At 59.5% G+C, this 15672-nt stretch overlaps 1 protein-coding gene across 13 annotated transcripts in view; it reads left to right on the top strand.

The window, feature by feature from the left end:
* Positions 1-15672, top strand: part of Camta1 (calmodulin binding transcription activator 1) — a 734954-nt gene that overhangs the window by 631028 nt on the left and 88254 nt on the right. For all 13 annotated transcript variants that reach the window (XM_063235416.1, XM_063235417.1, XM_063235418.1 and 10 more), the window contains one exon: positions 8466-8619. In XM_063235416.1, the coding sequence (XP_063091486.1) occupies positions 8466-8619 (154 nt within the window). The remainder of the gene's footprint in view (positions 1-8465; positions 8620-15672) is intronic.

Raw genomic sequence — 15672 nt, forward strand, 5'->3', positions numbered from 1 at the left:
AGTTCTGAAAGGACACACTGGCCCCGAATAAGGCTGGGATGCAGGTCCTCCTGGGGGAGCGGGAAGGACGAGGAGATCGAGTATGATGGCAGGCAGGGCTGCCTGGGGGCTGGGGAGAAGGCCATGGCTTCTGCTGTGGCTTCGGCTCCTGAGAGGGGCAAGGGGGTCAGAGGAACAGGGACCACAGCCCTTGGGGGTCCAACCACCCGCCTCTGAGCTGCTTGACCAGGGCTGGCTCTGTACCCCAAGCACGATCCCTGCCTGTGGGGGTTTTCCGTGTCCCTGCCAAAGGCCCATGGCTTCTTATCCCACGGCTGGTTGGAATGACAATTGCAATGCTCTCTGACAAACCAAACATGGTTCAAGGCGAGACAGAGCAGTAAACCCACAATCCCCTCCAAGCTCAGGCGCCACCAACTGGAGGGCATCAGCCTCCTGCATCCCTGGCCAGTCTCCGGCATTCGAGAAATGGGTGGATGGGCGTACACTGGACACCAGCTGCTGGGCCAGCCTAGACTTCTTCCTGCAGAGAGCATGGCTCCTTCTGGGTTGGGGCCCCAGGGATACCCATCCCCAATATCCTGATCCTCTTTTGTAACTCATGGATCAACCGCCCAGAAGAAATAGTCACCTGTTTTCATATACCTCTTGATATTGTCAGCACGAGTCTCCCTTGGTGTAACACAGTGCCTTCACCGCCCCTCATGTGGCTTATCCGTGGTATCGTGGCTTCCTAGGAGCCCAGGATTACAGGATCCACTCGGAAGGGCCCTACCCATTCAGGACAGGAAGTCTTAATCTCCACTGGCCAGGGCTGCCTGTGTCCTCCCTGCCTTGGCACTGCAGATTGAGGTTCAGACAGTCATCCTGCTATGGTCCAGGTCCCGCCCAGGCCAAGCCACCTCTCTGGCCTGGAGCCAACCATTTTGTGTGAGGGGCCGCTGTTAACTATGGGGCCCCCCACTTGGGCCTCCCGGCTTCATGGGCAGTTGGTTTGTCCCTTCCCTCCGCTCTGTCTTGCTTTTCATCCTCCGGGACCCATCCATCACTCTTCTGCCCATCAAAATGGCCTCATGGAATTCGTCCATGCCAATAAAAGTTCAGTGTCTTTTGCGAGCGGGGAAATGTAATTGAACAAGGCTTCCCTCAGATCATTCATAACGATTTTAAATAAGCCGAGGTCTGGCCCCAAGCCAGTGGGCATCTCCAGTTTCAAGTGTCCATCGAGAAACATGCCAAACATGCATCTTCCCCCAACGCAGCTGCCGGACGGCTGGGTCAGGCTGCACGATGAGCACGCGTTCACGTTCCTGAAGCCTCCAGGATCCCTAGGGTAGAACTTTCTCAAGGCTTCCATGACGCCTAGCTCCTCCCTGCTCAGGGCTGCTGGCCCGTCACCCCCAGCATCCTTGGGATGGGCCCAGGGCTGTGCCAGGCGTGGCGCCCACATCCGTGCGCCTTTCCCCCAGCACCGTCCCCTGAAGGAGGTGGGGCCCGCCAGTCCTCGGCCGGCACGGTTCCCGGAGCCCCGCACCAGGTGGAAATTGTTTAACTAGGTTCCCATGACTGGAAAATTCTGGTAATTGTGTAGTAACAACAGCAGCACTCAGCAATTACCCCGGCTTTCATCTCCAGACCACTTTACCCATATTAACTAATTAAGCCTCCAACCTCCCTCCGAAGGGGGCGGGCGGCAGGCCCAGACTCCCGCGGGCGTGGGCGCCCCCTACTGCGGGGGTCCTTCCTCAGGGAAGGGGCCCTTGGCAGCCGACCTCTGCCCGGCCACAACCCTGCCAGCCTCACGCCGGGCATCACTTCAGGGCCCTGCTGAGCGATGGCTAGGAAGCAGGGGTTTGCTGCCTGCCTCCCCCTGCACCACCCAGCCAGCCATGTGGCTCCTGGCTCCGGCAAGAGCTCAGGCGGCCACAGCTCGGGGACACAGGCCCCTGTTCTGTTCCTGCCTCCCCTTTCTCTCTCTGCTTCCTCGTTAATGGCCCCCACTTTGAAGACCTGGGCCAGTCCCCAGGTGCTTAGTTTCCCGTGGCAGTCCTGCCAGAGGGGGTGCCTGACACTGGGGACCCTTGTCACGGAGACAGGAATGACTGTGGCTTCCTGGGCAGTGCAGGAGGCTCCCAGCCTGGCCCTGTCTTCACCGGTGCCCGAACCCCGCAGGACCTGCCCAGGCCCCCTGCACCCTGCAAGCTCCTGGGCTGACGCTGATTGGATTGGATACATCACCTTGTTACCCACTGTCCCCAGGGTCCCCAGCCGGGGCAGTGTGGGGGTGAGGGAGGGATTCGGTGAGGGGTCCACCGGCCCAGAAGCCCCTGCTGAGGACTTGTGACCAGCCTCCTTTCTAGTGGGACCCGGCGTGGAAAGGATAGGTGGCAGCTACCCTGGGCAGCTGGCCCTGGGGCAGGAGGATTCCTCTCTGCCTTGCGGCCTGGTGACACCCACACCCCTGAGCCGCTGCCGCCTAATAAACCCTGTCCTTCCTTCCACTGGCCTCGAACTCTTGTTTTATGGGCCTCTACCCTGGTTGTTTATTAAGAACCCAGGTAACAGGCAAGGCCCTGTCTCTCAAGACGGGGTGGCGGGGGGCCCCAAATCTTCACAAACGGCACTAATATGGTGGCCAATGTGGCCACCACACCGGCTCATGGTGGCAGCCGCGTGGATTGGTGGCTCGGTCCTTCCACGGCTGGACGCAGGTGCCCGCCCTGCCCCCACGTCCCGGCGCCCCGGGCACCCCTAGCGGCAGGTTGGGAGGTGCCTGGCGCCCTCACAGGCTAGGGTGGCTTCCTGGGCAAGGTGCAGTGCTGGCTCCCACGCGGCCTCCTCCTTCATCTTTCATGAGAATTGGCACGAGATGGATGGCGGAGCCGCGGAAGGAGCGGACGCCACGCCGCTCTGATTGATCGGCCACTTAGCGCTGATGAAGCTGGAAACAGGAGTCAAACAGATGTTGTGGCTGCATTTTTCTTTATCAGAACCAGCGGCTTTTTGCATTTTTAACCACTTCTGGTGTTACTGTCCTGCCTGCTCCATGGAAAGGGGGCTGCATGGAGCCTCCTCCTCCCAGCTGGAGCCCGGGAGCTGGGACTAGGCCCCGGAACCCCACCGGCATCTGGCTAGCCTGTGCCCACCCAGGAGTGGCCAGGAGGAAGCCGTGAGCGCCCAGGGCTCTTGCTCTGGGTAACTTGAGCCCCTCCATCTCCCTTTTTTTTTTTGACCATACTGAAAATGGAGCCCAGGGCCTTTGCACTGAGCTCATCCCTAGCCCTTTTCTAATTTATTTTTTTGCAACAGCGTCTCACTGAGTGTTTAAGTTCCCATGCTGGGTTTGAACTTGCTGCCTCCTCCCTCAGCCTCCCTGAGTGCTGGGACGGCAGGCGGCAACCACCACGCCCAGCGCTTGAATCCCTTGGTGAGCTGGTGATGATGAGCTCGCTGCTGCTCCCCAGCCACCCCCAGGACCTTGGGGCTACACACAGCCTGCGGCAGGCTCTCAGACACTGCGGCTGCAAGGACTTTGCAGCTTGTGACAGGCTACACATCAGAGCTCTCCGGGGGTTGGGAACACCAGCACCCCACCCCTGGGCTCTCTGTCCCCACCAAACATGGCTGCCCCAGTTTGGCTCTGTCTGTCTGTCTGTCTGTCTGTCTGTGTCTCTCTCCTCTGCTCTGCCACTGTGGTTTTCTTTTTTGCCCCAAGCCTGGCCTGCAATCCAGCCCTGTAGGCCCAGGCACTGGCAAAGACAGATCAGAAAACACGCCTGCCTGGCCTTTCCCACTGCCGCTCCCCCAGGCTGCCGCACTGGGCCTGGCCCCAGGAGAAGAATCTATAAATTTGGTATTTGAGGCTGCAGATTAATCTGAGTCACCGGAGCCACCATCGGTGTCCTGGTCGCCTTTGTGCTGCTTGCCGAGGCCGTGAACTCTGCGCGGTCACGGTGTTCTTGTGGACCTGGCAATGCTTTCTTGTCCAAAACAGTTTGGAAAGCCCCTCCTTGGGATGGGAGATGATGCTGGCCACAGCGAGGGGCAGAGGGGACCCTCAGGAAGAGAAGCTGTGTGGGTAGCACAGCACATAGGAGCCAGGATCACCCCCAAAGCCTCAGGGGGAAGAAGGCAGCTGCTGGGCTGGAAGGGGATATCCAGAGCTTAGGGAACCCCAGTGTTGGAGCAAGGGGTGTCTGTCCTTCTTAACCTCACCTGTGCCTCTGGAGGGGAAGCTCTCGGCCTGCTCTCTTGGCTTCCTTGGTCCCCGGGGGTCAGGAGAGCAGCGCAGTTTGGAAAGGCGTCCTGAGCAAATAAGGGGGGCTCCTGAGAGACCCCTGCCACCCCCGAGTCAGACTGGGGCTTTGAGCTTTGAGACAAAAGCAACACTGAGGTGCAGCTGGGCTAAGAGTCCCAAGGAGAGACAGAGGCACCTGGGGCGCGTGTGCACCCGTGCCAGCCTCCTGTCACCTGCAGGGTGGCACCTGGGTGGTGTTCCTGTCCCTCCTCTCCAGCCTCCATGTCTCCCTGGGGGATGCCCCAGGTCCAGAGACACTGGGTGATGGGTAGGACACAGCTGCCCCTGCACCAGCTCCTCACCCCTGAGGCTAGCACCCCCAGGGCAGCTCGACATCGGCACTCCCTAATCCCCAGCCCGCAGCAGGCGGGATTGGGCAGATCCCAAGAGATTTAGCACCAGGAAAAAGCAGAGATCCAGAGAAAGCAAGATCAGAATCAGGCCGGGTGAGCACCACTGTGTTATGGTTCCCTGAGTAAGTTTTCCACATGGAGGCTACACAGACCTGCCATGACAGGGTAGAGCCATCAGCCAGAGATAGAAAGCTTGCCCCTCCCACTTGGCAGAGGCAGGGTTTATTCTCAAGGCCGTCCCAGAAATCCGGGGCCCCATGGGTGACCAGGCTGGCTCAGGAGAGAGAACTGGCCTAGGGATGGCCTGCAGATCTGAGGAGGGCCAGCTGTACGAGTGGGAACAGCACTCAGCCACGGGAAACTGAGGGTGTCTGTGGCTCCCACAGGCAGTGATGTGGGGGGCTGGAAAGAGTCACCCGGGTGCTTGGACTGGGGTGGGCTTGAGGCCAGGAGGCTGGGGGAGGTCACCAAGGTGGGGGGAGAGAGACCCAAGAGGGGACGTGTGGTTTTAAGCCAGTGGGCTGCCCGCTAGACACTGACCCTCGCTGTTCCCTAAGGAAGAACCTCAGGGCTTGGTTTGGTTAGATTGGTTTGGGTAGGGATTGGTGACGAGCCCAGCAGGGCTCTGGATGTCCACATGGGGCCTCCCACCTCTCCAAGGACCTGCCCTGATTCCATTTATAGAGTGGTCAGAGGTAGGAATCTCCCAGTGCAGGCTCTTTCCAGAAGGTTCTGGAACTTCTCTGAGACTCCGAGGTGCCCTTGGCTTCCCCCGTGCCCAGCTGCACTGCCGACCACTCCATGGGCTCCCCCACCCTGCCTTGGAACATCCAGGACAGTTGTTTTCACAGCTCTTGCTCCCTCTGGGGGGCGAGATCAGCACCTTTGGGGAAATTCCATCCAGTCTGGAGCTTACCCAGTCCGTCCCACAACCGGCTCTGACATCCCAGGAGCGCCTCATGGATCTGGTGCATGAAGGCTCCGTGGGGAATGTTTCTCTACAAAAACACCCCGTAAAGTACACGACTAATGCCTAAAGCCACAGTGTGCCAAGAAGCAAAGCGTGCCCTAAATTTCCAAAAATACCTCCATCGCTGTCTCCAAGCCAGGCCCCAGCCGGGAGTCAGCACTGAAAGTTCTACAAGAGAGTCTCGGGGCGGAATCGGGGCGACGTGCACCTGCTTCTCCATCTCCTGACCCCACACCCAGTCTCCAGGACCTCGGGGACTGGGTCTTCCTGATCGTGGTGAAGCACTTGAAAAAGGAGGCCCCCACCAAGGGACTCCTCCAGTCTGGTTTTGATTGGAAAGGAGCAGATGTGGGATCTGGAAGTTGGGGGTTACTGATGCGGGGTGCACACACTACTGAACCTATGAACCCCAAGGTGGAGTGTGAATGCACTGTGGGGTGCTTCTGGGGCAGTGTGGGGTACCCACAGCCTTCGTCAGGTTCTCAGAGTGGCTCAGACCCCGAGAAAGTGAAGGGCCGGCCTTGCCGGTCAGCCTCCTAGGAAGGACTATGTCCTGAACTCCTACGAAGTTCCCTGCCCCTCCTGGAGCCCACACCTGAGAGGTGAAACACAGGAGGTCACAACCCAGACCAAAAGGAGCATGTTGTTAGCAGGCAGTGTCACAGCCCCGGCCACAAAGACACAGGCTTGTGCCTTCCTGCCCAGGAGGGACCAGGGAGGTGCCAGGGGAGGCTTCCTGGAGGAGGTGGCACCCTGGTCCTTGTCTCAAAGAACAAGTGGAGGCTGGTCATGCACGTGGGCCTGCACAGACCACAGAGCTTCCGGCCTCCGCTCAGCTTCCTGCAGCATCCCGGGTGCAGGCTGTACTCGGTGGGCTGTATGGTGGGGAGCTGGAGCCTGTCCTCCCCAGACTTGGACAAGTCAGCTCGTTCCTACAGGGCAGGGTGCCCGCTCGGGGCACCAGGGTCAGAGGAAGCCCAGGAGGCCTGCTGGCCCCTGCAGGCCTCTGATGCTTACACGGCTCACCCAGCAGCTGGCACTGCCCCCGGGCATACTTAGGCTCGGGTGGAAGCTGTCTTCCCAGCCCAGCCTGCCCCAGATGACCAGGGTAGGGAGAGCCCTGTCTCTCTGAGTGACCCCATCCCCACAACAGCGAAGCCAGGTCTGGTCTGCCCAGCTAACTATGTCCCAGGCACGTTGCCAAGATAAAGCGAAATGGGTGATGGGAAGACATCCGGGCCGAGAAAAGAGGCCGACAGATGTCTTGGCAAGATCTAGACTGGAAGTCGGGGCCCTGGCACCCAGCCCAGGCCAAGCCCCTCGCCAGGCTCAGAGCCGTGGGCCCGCCGCGCCCCGCAGCCTCCAGACAGAGGGCGCCTTGCCCCATCCGGCCCTGCCCGGCCCACCTCCCTGGCTCACATGGACACCAAATGAGATAATGGCTGGGAAGTGCTTTGCAAACAATAAAATGCTGGCCGATGTCAGGGATTATCAGCGTTATGCAGGAGCGCAAGTGCCGCACCCCAGAAAAGCTGCCATTAGCAGCCAGCTCCTGTTGGTGCTGATTTAATTTCCTGGTTAACTGAGCGTTGGCCAGAGAAAAAAACTGTGTCTCCGCCCTTATTGGAAATCTTTTAAAATTATGCCAGGCTACTTTCTTACACCGGTCATGGTGTCGTCTTGGGTCTTTATTTATTAATGGGCTGATTGATTCATATATTCATGTAGTGCACTCGCTCTGATCGAGGCAAAAAAAGCAGATAGAGACCCCAGGGTCTGCTTACACAGCAGAGCAGAAGGGGCTGCTGCATGGTTTTGCCCAAATCCCCAGCGGGGCCTTGATTCATCGCCATTTGTTTCCTTAGAAAGATTTCAGGCTGGCTTTGAACTCACTAAGTCAACCGGGCTGGTCTCACAGTGATCTTCCTGCCTCAGCCTCCTGAGAATCACAAGCTTGGGCCACCACACCCAGCTCCTTAGAGGGGTACAAACAATACAGTGGCTCCCCAACTGCCTTCTGGGTGGGTAAAAGAGTGCAGCGGGTTCCCCGAAGGCTCTGGGAAGCGAAGTGGCTGGTGGAACACACTTGTTGACCCAACATGGCCCATTAGGCTCGCCTTCTGGGGGTCATACAAAGGCTCCCCAAAGAAACCACTTTCGTTTTGGCAAAGCTGCCACCCTGCAGAGTCCCCTAGTGTGTCCTACTCCCCTAGGACGGAGGACATGAGGGTTGGAATCTGGTGGGAGAGGAGGCCATTTAAATAGAATGACTTAGGGACAAAGTATGACCTCGGGATCTTTGGGCAGCTGCTCTTTCCATGCCAAAGGGGTTCCCAGGACTCCGGGTGCACCTCCCTGGGGAAGGCAGCCACAGAGGCACCAATGTCCAGTTTCGCAGGGGAAATGCCAGGTGCAGGTGGGACTGCAGCGCTGGCCGGCGGGGACCCTTGGTTACAAGGTCACTTCTCCCCCAAACCAGGGACAGTGAGGAGCTGTGAATGAGGGCGCAGATGGGGTACAGGGTGCTGGGCAGGAGATGAGGTTCCACCTTGCGGATAGGAACCTTGGCTCCATGCCTGTCACTGATGTGTGGGTTCTCAGGGGCTCAGGACAACAGCCAAAGGCTTTCTAGCTGTCGCATGAAGAGGGGCAGTGATGGCGTGCAGTACGGGTGGCCTGCTGACCACCGCCCAGAGGGTCATCTGTCCCCGGGGTCAGCAGCACTGAGGTGGCGTGAGCCTCCCATGGGACCATCGGTCTCTGCACCCCTGCGAGCTGGGCCCACCCGGCCTTGGACACTCTCTTGATGCCACCCTCATGCTGCCACCTCTTGTTGCTCCCCCAGAACCCCGACATTGTCCTGGTGCACTATCTGAACGTGCCGGCCATCGAGGACTGTGGCAAGCCCTGCGGGCCCATCCTCTGCTCCATCAACACCGACAAGAAGGAGTGGGCAAAATGGACGAAGGAAGAACTCATCGGACAGCTGAAACCCATGTGTGAGTAGCCTCCAGGAGCCCCAGCCAGCCAGTGCCTGGGGCTGGTGCTGGGGGGACCCTCCGTGGCTTTGGGGCATCTGGGGTGGAGCCCATATGACAGGTGGAGAAAGTGAGGGTCAGAGATACAAAGACGCAGGTCCAGGGTGGCCCAGGCAGTGTCTCCCAGGCCAAAGGCAGGAGAGGAAAAGGGAGCAGGGTGGAGGAGGACCTCTGGTCTGTCCTGGACGGCCCGGCCTGCCCCTCCAGCTCCGAGCCGGCTCCAGCCCAGCCCCCTGGCTCCCGGGCTGCCTGAGTTTCAGCCGGTGGTGAGCAGTTGATGGTAATTGAGCTGGATTTCATTTTGTCAGCAAAGCGATGCTTTCTGAAGCATCTGTCAGGTGCAAATCACTGCATGTAAAACGGCACATGGGTCCTGGTCGCTGAGGCTCAGCCTGTCCCCGTTTCCATGGCGGCCACAGTAGGGATCTTCACTGGCCTCTCCTGCACCCTGACCACCTGGACCTGGGCATAATAACCCCAGAATGACCCCCAGGCACACCCCAGTCTTCCTGACCCCAGAAGAGCACAGGGCATATTCAGTGCCACACAGGGGCCCGTGGGCACAGCAGTGCTGATCATGCAGGCTGTGATTATTGGGACCTGGGAGACAGGATCTGTGGGTCACATGGGGCCAGGACCACCCTTGGAGCTGGAAGACGTTGTTGGGCACCACATTCAGGAGGAATTGAAATGCCCTTTGCTGGGGGCCTGCAGTGAGCAGCTAATGCTAAGTCCCCTCTGCACTCACACTGGGGATCCAGCCTGGCCCGAAGGACCGGAGGACAAAGGGCTACGCTGGGAAGGAGGCTTCCAGTGGGCAGTGGCCACAGGGTTGGGGCTGCACCTGGAGACAGAGCCTCCTCTCCTGTCCTCCTCCGGGGCCCCAGGAGGCTCGGGCCACATCTTCCTCACTGAAGGACGCTGGACCCCCAGCTCCTGCTCCAGGGCACAGCAGCCCCCTCTGGTCCCCAAGTTCTGTGTCCCCTCTGACTTCCTGTGTCTTCCCAAGCTGGGTGCTCCCTCTGCAGCTGCTCAGCCCACCTCATCTTCCAGGGAGCAGTCTGCGTCCCCCATTGTCACAGGGGCCTCACACACCACACCCCAGGGGGAGACGTCAGACAGAAATCAATTACCCCCCCATTAAGCTGAGCATACACTGGGACTAGTACCTGCTCTCTGCACTGCCCAGCACTGGCCACATTTGGTGGCCTCAAATGTCCCTGCTGAATCTGAGCAGAAAGGGACCAGACCTGCTGTCCCCCAGGGGCCAGAGCAGCAAAGGCTTCTGGGTCCAGGCCCTGCCAGCTGGGCTGGAAGTGCTGCATCCTGCCCTCCTCAGATCCATTGCCAGGTGGCTTCAAGGGGTGCAGACCAGCACTGGACACTGGCCTCTCCCGCCCCTCACACCTGCTCCCCTTCCTTCAAGGCTAGGCCTCAGCTGGCCCACAGCAGTGACCAGCTCCGGGCAGTGGAAGGAGCCAGAGCTGGCTGGCACGGGAGGGAGGTGGTTGGTAGGTGCTCTGGGGGCCAGTCGCCTCCCTGCACGCTCTTGGCCAACCAGTCACCCTCTCTGTGCGCCCATTCCCCCACCGCAGAAAGACTCCAGTGGCCTCTTCTCTGAGTCCAGCTTCTTCCAGTTCAGTGGGACCAGGTGGCCCTGGCCTCTAAATCCCAGTGTCCAAGGCACAGAGGCTGCTGGGACAAAGTCTTGTCCCGTTTCCTGGGAGGTGCAATCCGCTGGGGGCTTCTGGGTCACCAGGAGAAGTTGCCACGGGAAGGACGGATGATACCTGGGGTCTTCTTTTTGATGCTTCCAAAATAAGGGTGTGAAAGGGTGGTTGTGGTCCAGGTGCTCCTGTCCAAACCCACAGCGACCTGCCAGCCACGGGAGGCAAAGCTGGGCCTCAGAGGCGTCGTCAGCTGAAAGGAGACTTCCTCAGCCAGCCTCCCTGGACCTGTCATCCTTTCCTCTGCGGTCCCCAGGAGGAGCTCCTCCCGTGCCATGAGCGCATTGGGCCCCTTTGCCTGCGAAAGCCCCATCCACGCACCAGGAGTCCTGGCCAGGCTGCCGCAAATGTTGCCCAGATTGTGTTTACCAGAGATCTGTCACAGAGGGAGGAAGATAGCTTTCCTGGCAGCGGCGTCCTGCGCCCTCCAGACAGCTCTGGAGGCCTGGAGGGGGCCTCTGCGGCTGACCCGGAGGGATCTGTGACTGTCTGCTCAAAACTCTGCAGCGCATCTGGGAAATCGCATAAAATGACACCAAACTCCCGTCTAGCCCCTCACATCTGGCCTGCTGGCCTGTCGGGGGCCTGGGGGCCTCCAGGGAGCTGGGCAGCCGCCACGCGTGGCCCTGGTGTGGGGCACAGCCTGGGGAATCCTGGCCAGGAGAAGTGACCCCCACACGCGCGTCAGATGCCACCAGGCTCGGGACACTCTTAGGGCTCGGGAGGCGGAGGGGCCCGAGGAGCCCTTTCCGGAATCTGCGTGCCACGGGCGCCAGAGCCAGGCACATTAGCTCCATCACGTTTTCCCATAAATCACATTCCTTCAAAGACTTCCCAGCGTGATTTCCTGGTGTTTCCAAATTTCTCTGCCCTACAGCAGAGTTGTCAGTAGTTTGATCAAAATGTTGTGCTGATCGCTGGCGAGGGGAAGCTGACCCTCAGCCTCCACCTCACCTGCCGTGGGGTGGGGACTCCCCTGCCCCTGCCATGGGACCCTCCGGAGCCAGATGCATTCCCAGAGCCCCTTGGAGTCTCACAACTGCGCCCTTTGGATGGAAGGGAGCTTCTCCTCAGCCGGCAAGCCAGGAATGCCTCCCCGAGAAGGTAGCAGGGTGCCTGGTGCATTCCTAGAGCCTCCAGAGAGCTCCCTGTCTCTGACCCTCCGCTGGCAAACGGGTCCCGCTGCTGTGATGAACACCAAATAACAGTGACTGCAGCAACACAGAAGCGTAGTTTCCTGTCACGTGGTTTGCAGTTCGGGGTGGACAGGGCTGCTCCTCCTCGGAGACAGGAATCAGCTTCCTGCCAGCTGTTTGCTCACCTCGTCCTTAAGTTGTTGCCTTTTTGTCATGGTCCAAGCTGGCTGCTCCAGCTCCTGCCATCACAACTTCACTCTCATCAGTGAGAAGAGGGGAAGAAAAAGCAAAAGGCAAGCATCTCCCCTTGAGGATAGGACCCTGAAGCTGCACACATCAGTTCCACTCATGTCATTAGCAAAATTTGCCATGTGATCGCCTTTAATCACAAAGCAGTCTGGGAAGTTTGTTGCCCAACAGGCCGTGAGGAGTAAGGTTCTGAGTGTCAGTTGTGCAGTGGTGGAGCAGAGCTCAGCCTGTGGTGAGCCATAGGCATCAGGTTTCTGGCTGGGTGAGGCTGGGGAGGAGCCCGCCCGAGGCCCACAGTGTGCAGGGCTCAGATGAGCTGGGTGTGAAGCTGAGCTCGCCTCTCCTGGAGCTCCAGGCTCTGCTCTAGCGCAGCTGCTCTGGGAGCCCAGCTCTGCCCCGGGGAGGCCCTGGGTGTGCCAGGCTCCTGGCAGGTGTGGCCCCAGCTCCTACAGAACTGCAAGGCACCAACCTCAGGTGCAGCTCTGGGCCTCGCAATGCAAGGGCCCCAGGAGCCCGAGGAGTCGACGCCCAAGGTGCCCAAGGAGTGCCTGCAGCGTGGCTGTCTCCCTTCCGTTGCAGGGCAGCAGGGTGCGGGTGGGTGCCGCACCTTCAGCAGACAGTGCACCAGCCAGAGTGGGCACAGGGGGCGGCTTTCTGGTCCGCATGTGATGGGGGAGGGGGGTCTCACACGGCTGTACCCCTGGGGCCCCAGGAGCACTGGGCCCCCAGCTGCCTCCCTGGAACCCACAGATCACCCCACCCCCCGGGTCGCCACCCTCAGGGCTCGGTGTCCTCGGCAGCACTGCGGATCAGGCAGGAGGCTGAGCGGGGCCCCTGAGGCCCACCGTGCCACACCACACCTGTGTGTCCTGTGAGGCCATGCACGGCCGGATGCTCACACAGTGGGGACACCATAGGAGTGCACCACCAGGAGGCTCGGGTGGCCGGCCTGCCTGGCACACCCCTCAAAAGCCACAGCTGTCCTCCAGGGCCTCCAGCAGGCCAGGACACACACCTGGCACTGCCCCCTGAAAAGTGGCTCTACCTGTTAGGCACAGGGGATGCAAGGGGAAGACGGGAAGAGGAGCGTCCAGAGGGCCTGCTGCTGGCCAGAGGCTGGCGGACACCCAGAGGTGCAAACCTGACCTCCGAGAGGTCCCTGTTCTCCTAGTAAAGGGTGACCATAGGCCCTGCCTCCCAGAGTCCCAATGGCCATGAAAGGACCCACAGAGGTGATGCACAGTAACCAGCCACAGCTGCCCCTGACGAGGACACCAGCCAGAACTCCAGGCTCCCTGGGTCCAGCTCCCCCTGCCTGGGCACTGGGAACAGTGATGCTTTGGGTCAGGATGGCCACGAAAGGCCTGCTGGGTAGTCCCCTGAGGCTACTTCCAGCCAGACAGGCTCTGGGGACAGATGAGGCCTGGTGGACAGATGCCCAGGCCCCGCCCTCAACACCATGCCCAATAGCAAAACACCCAATGGACAGCACTGGGAAGGAGCACTGGCAGAGAGCGTGGGGCTTGGGTGGTCCTGGCCCCACACGCCTGGGCGCTCAGAGCACGGAGGGCGGGGCACCTGGATGTCAGAGGGAAGGAGGGCTTCGTTCTGGCCGTGAGGAGCGGTGCATGGCATTAGGAAGAAGGGCAGGGAGGCCAATGTAAAGGCAAGGTGTGGCCCTGAGGTGTAGGTGTGTCAGCTCCAGCACTTACAGGCTGGGTGTGTGAAGAGATGGCGCTCACCTTGTGTAGGAGGGGCAGACGCCATGTTGCATGTGAGGAGAGGAAGGTTATGATGGCGAAGGGGCACTGCTATGCAGAGTATGAGGGTAGAGGCCATGTTGAATGTGGGGAGACAGAGGCTGTGCTAAGTGTGAGGAGACAGAAGCCAGGTTGAGTGTGAGTGTGAAGGATGAAGGTTATATTGAAGAGGGAGATGGTCATGTGGAGTGTGTGGTTAGGAGCCATATTAAATGTGAGAGCCATGTTGAAAGTGAGGGAATGGAGGCCATATTGAATGTGGAGTGAAGAAGGTCATGTTGAGTGGAGGTGGAAGCCATTGGGAGTGTGAAGGATTGGAGGCCACATTGAGTGTGAGGGGAAGAAGGTCACACTGAGTAGGGTGTTAGACGGTTGTGTTGAGTGTGGGAGGGGAAGCGTTCTGTATGTGAACAATAGTAGCCATGTGGAGAGTGGGGAGAGGCAGCCATGTTCCCACTGGTGACGGAGGCACAGCGATTGTGGGGATGGGGCCCGCGTGAGGGTGAGTTTGAGGGTGCTGTTATGGCTCCCAGCTATAACAGGTACAAATCCCTGTTACCCTGAACCGCAGCCTGCTAGAGGAGCCGAGTCTCAGCCCCTCACCACACTCTCAGGCAGAGCACTCTCCAGCTGGAGAGGTAGGAGAGCCAGGCCAGTAAGCCACACACACATCAGGGTGGCTGGAGAGGGGACCCCACCCTGCTGAGCAGTGGCTGCAGCTGCAGAGCACCAAGAAGAAAGTAGGGAGCCCACAGACCACCCCCGGGCTCCGGGCACCCCTTCCTACCATCCCAAGGCTCTCGCTGTTGTCAATACCAAGCCTTCGGTTGCAGACTCTATGCATCCTTTGTTTTCTCATAATTTTTCAAAGACCAAAGGTTCAGTGATGGGGGGGCGTGTTTATTTGTTTTGCTTTTTGCTTAGATTGTAATCCTGGTGATTATAGAATATCAAGAGGTAAAATCAACAAAGGCTTTTGCTGGGTCTCCTGAGCCAGTTCCTGGTCAGTTAGCGCCATCTGGTGGCCAGTGACAGCAGCGGACTCAAGCGTTTTAGCCCAGTGTGCCCTGGACCTCTGGGATAGCGGAGGTAGGGTTTGGGGGTCCTGTCCTCCCATTCTGAAACGGGGACTCCAAGAGGGGCTGGAGCATGCAGAAGAGGGCCCTAGAGAGAAGCACCTGTCCTGTAACCTCCCTTCCCTTCCTTCTTCCAATCAGTCCATCCTGGTCAGACGCCCCGGGGCTGGGGAAAGGAGGTGGCGGGCGGAGTCGCAGAGGAGCTGCCCCGGACCTGCAGGCGTGGGGGGCTGGGGAGGGAGGCTGCTACAAGAAAGGCTCCTGGGTTCCCTTGGAGGCATTCTCCAGGTTGTCCCCTAGGAGCAAGGCTCTCAGGACAGGAGCAAGGCACCCTAAATCAAGCTGGGGTGTCCCCACCCCGGGGCTCAGAGGAGCAAGCTGTAGTTTTACCCCAAATCCAACAAGCCCCAGAGAGAGCCGGCTAGGTGCCCAGAGCAACATCTCACCTGAAAACCAGGTGCTGAGATGGCAGGGCTTGGGCCCCACCCCGGATGCTGATTCCACCAATCAAGCCCAGTAGGGGCCTGGGCCCCGCCCCCAGGTGCTCTGATTCCACCAATCAGGGCCAGTAGGCCTTGGGAACCTTAGCTAAGTCCTCAAACTGGCGCCCCCACGATCTCACCTCCAAGAAACCCAGCTCACGGCCGTGAGAGGCCAGCCCGAGAGCCCTGTCTTGGACAGCGGGGACAGCGGGCCTCTCTGGGAGGCAGCTGGTTTCCCTGGGTGGGAAAGAGGCAGGCGTTGGCATCGTCATCCAATTTTTTATGGGAACTCTCCAATGGAGGCATAGTCAACAAACACAAAGACTTGAGGACGCAATTCCTGGCTATCCTGGGACCTCTATGCCTTTCCCTAGGCTCCGGGTTACCATCCGCTACCCTAGAAGTTTCCTCAGGTTGCAGCTGAGATTTTGGTGCCAGATCACAGTGAGGTCTGCAGACACTTGTTGATCTGCATCGTGAAGAATTCCCAGAGCATCAATCCCGTGCAAAGAAGAAGCCTATGTGCTGGGGATTTAGCTCAGCGGCATAAGCACCTGCCTGGCAAGCTTGAGGTCATGAGTTCG

Source organism: Cavia porcellus, unplaced genomic scaffold (assembly GCF_034190915.1).
Source record: "Cavia porcellus strain 051 isolate PalLab524CR breed Dunkin Hartley unplaced genomic scaffold, mCavPor4.1 scaffold_25, whole genome shotgun sequence".
NCBI classification, from domain to species: Eukaryota; Metazoa; Chordata; class Mammalia; order Rodentia; family Caviidae; genus Cavia; species Cavia porcellus.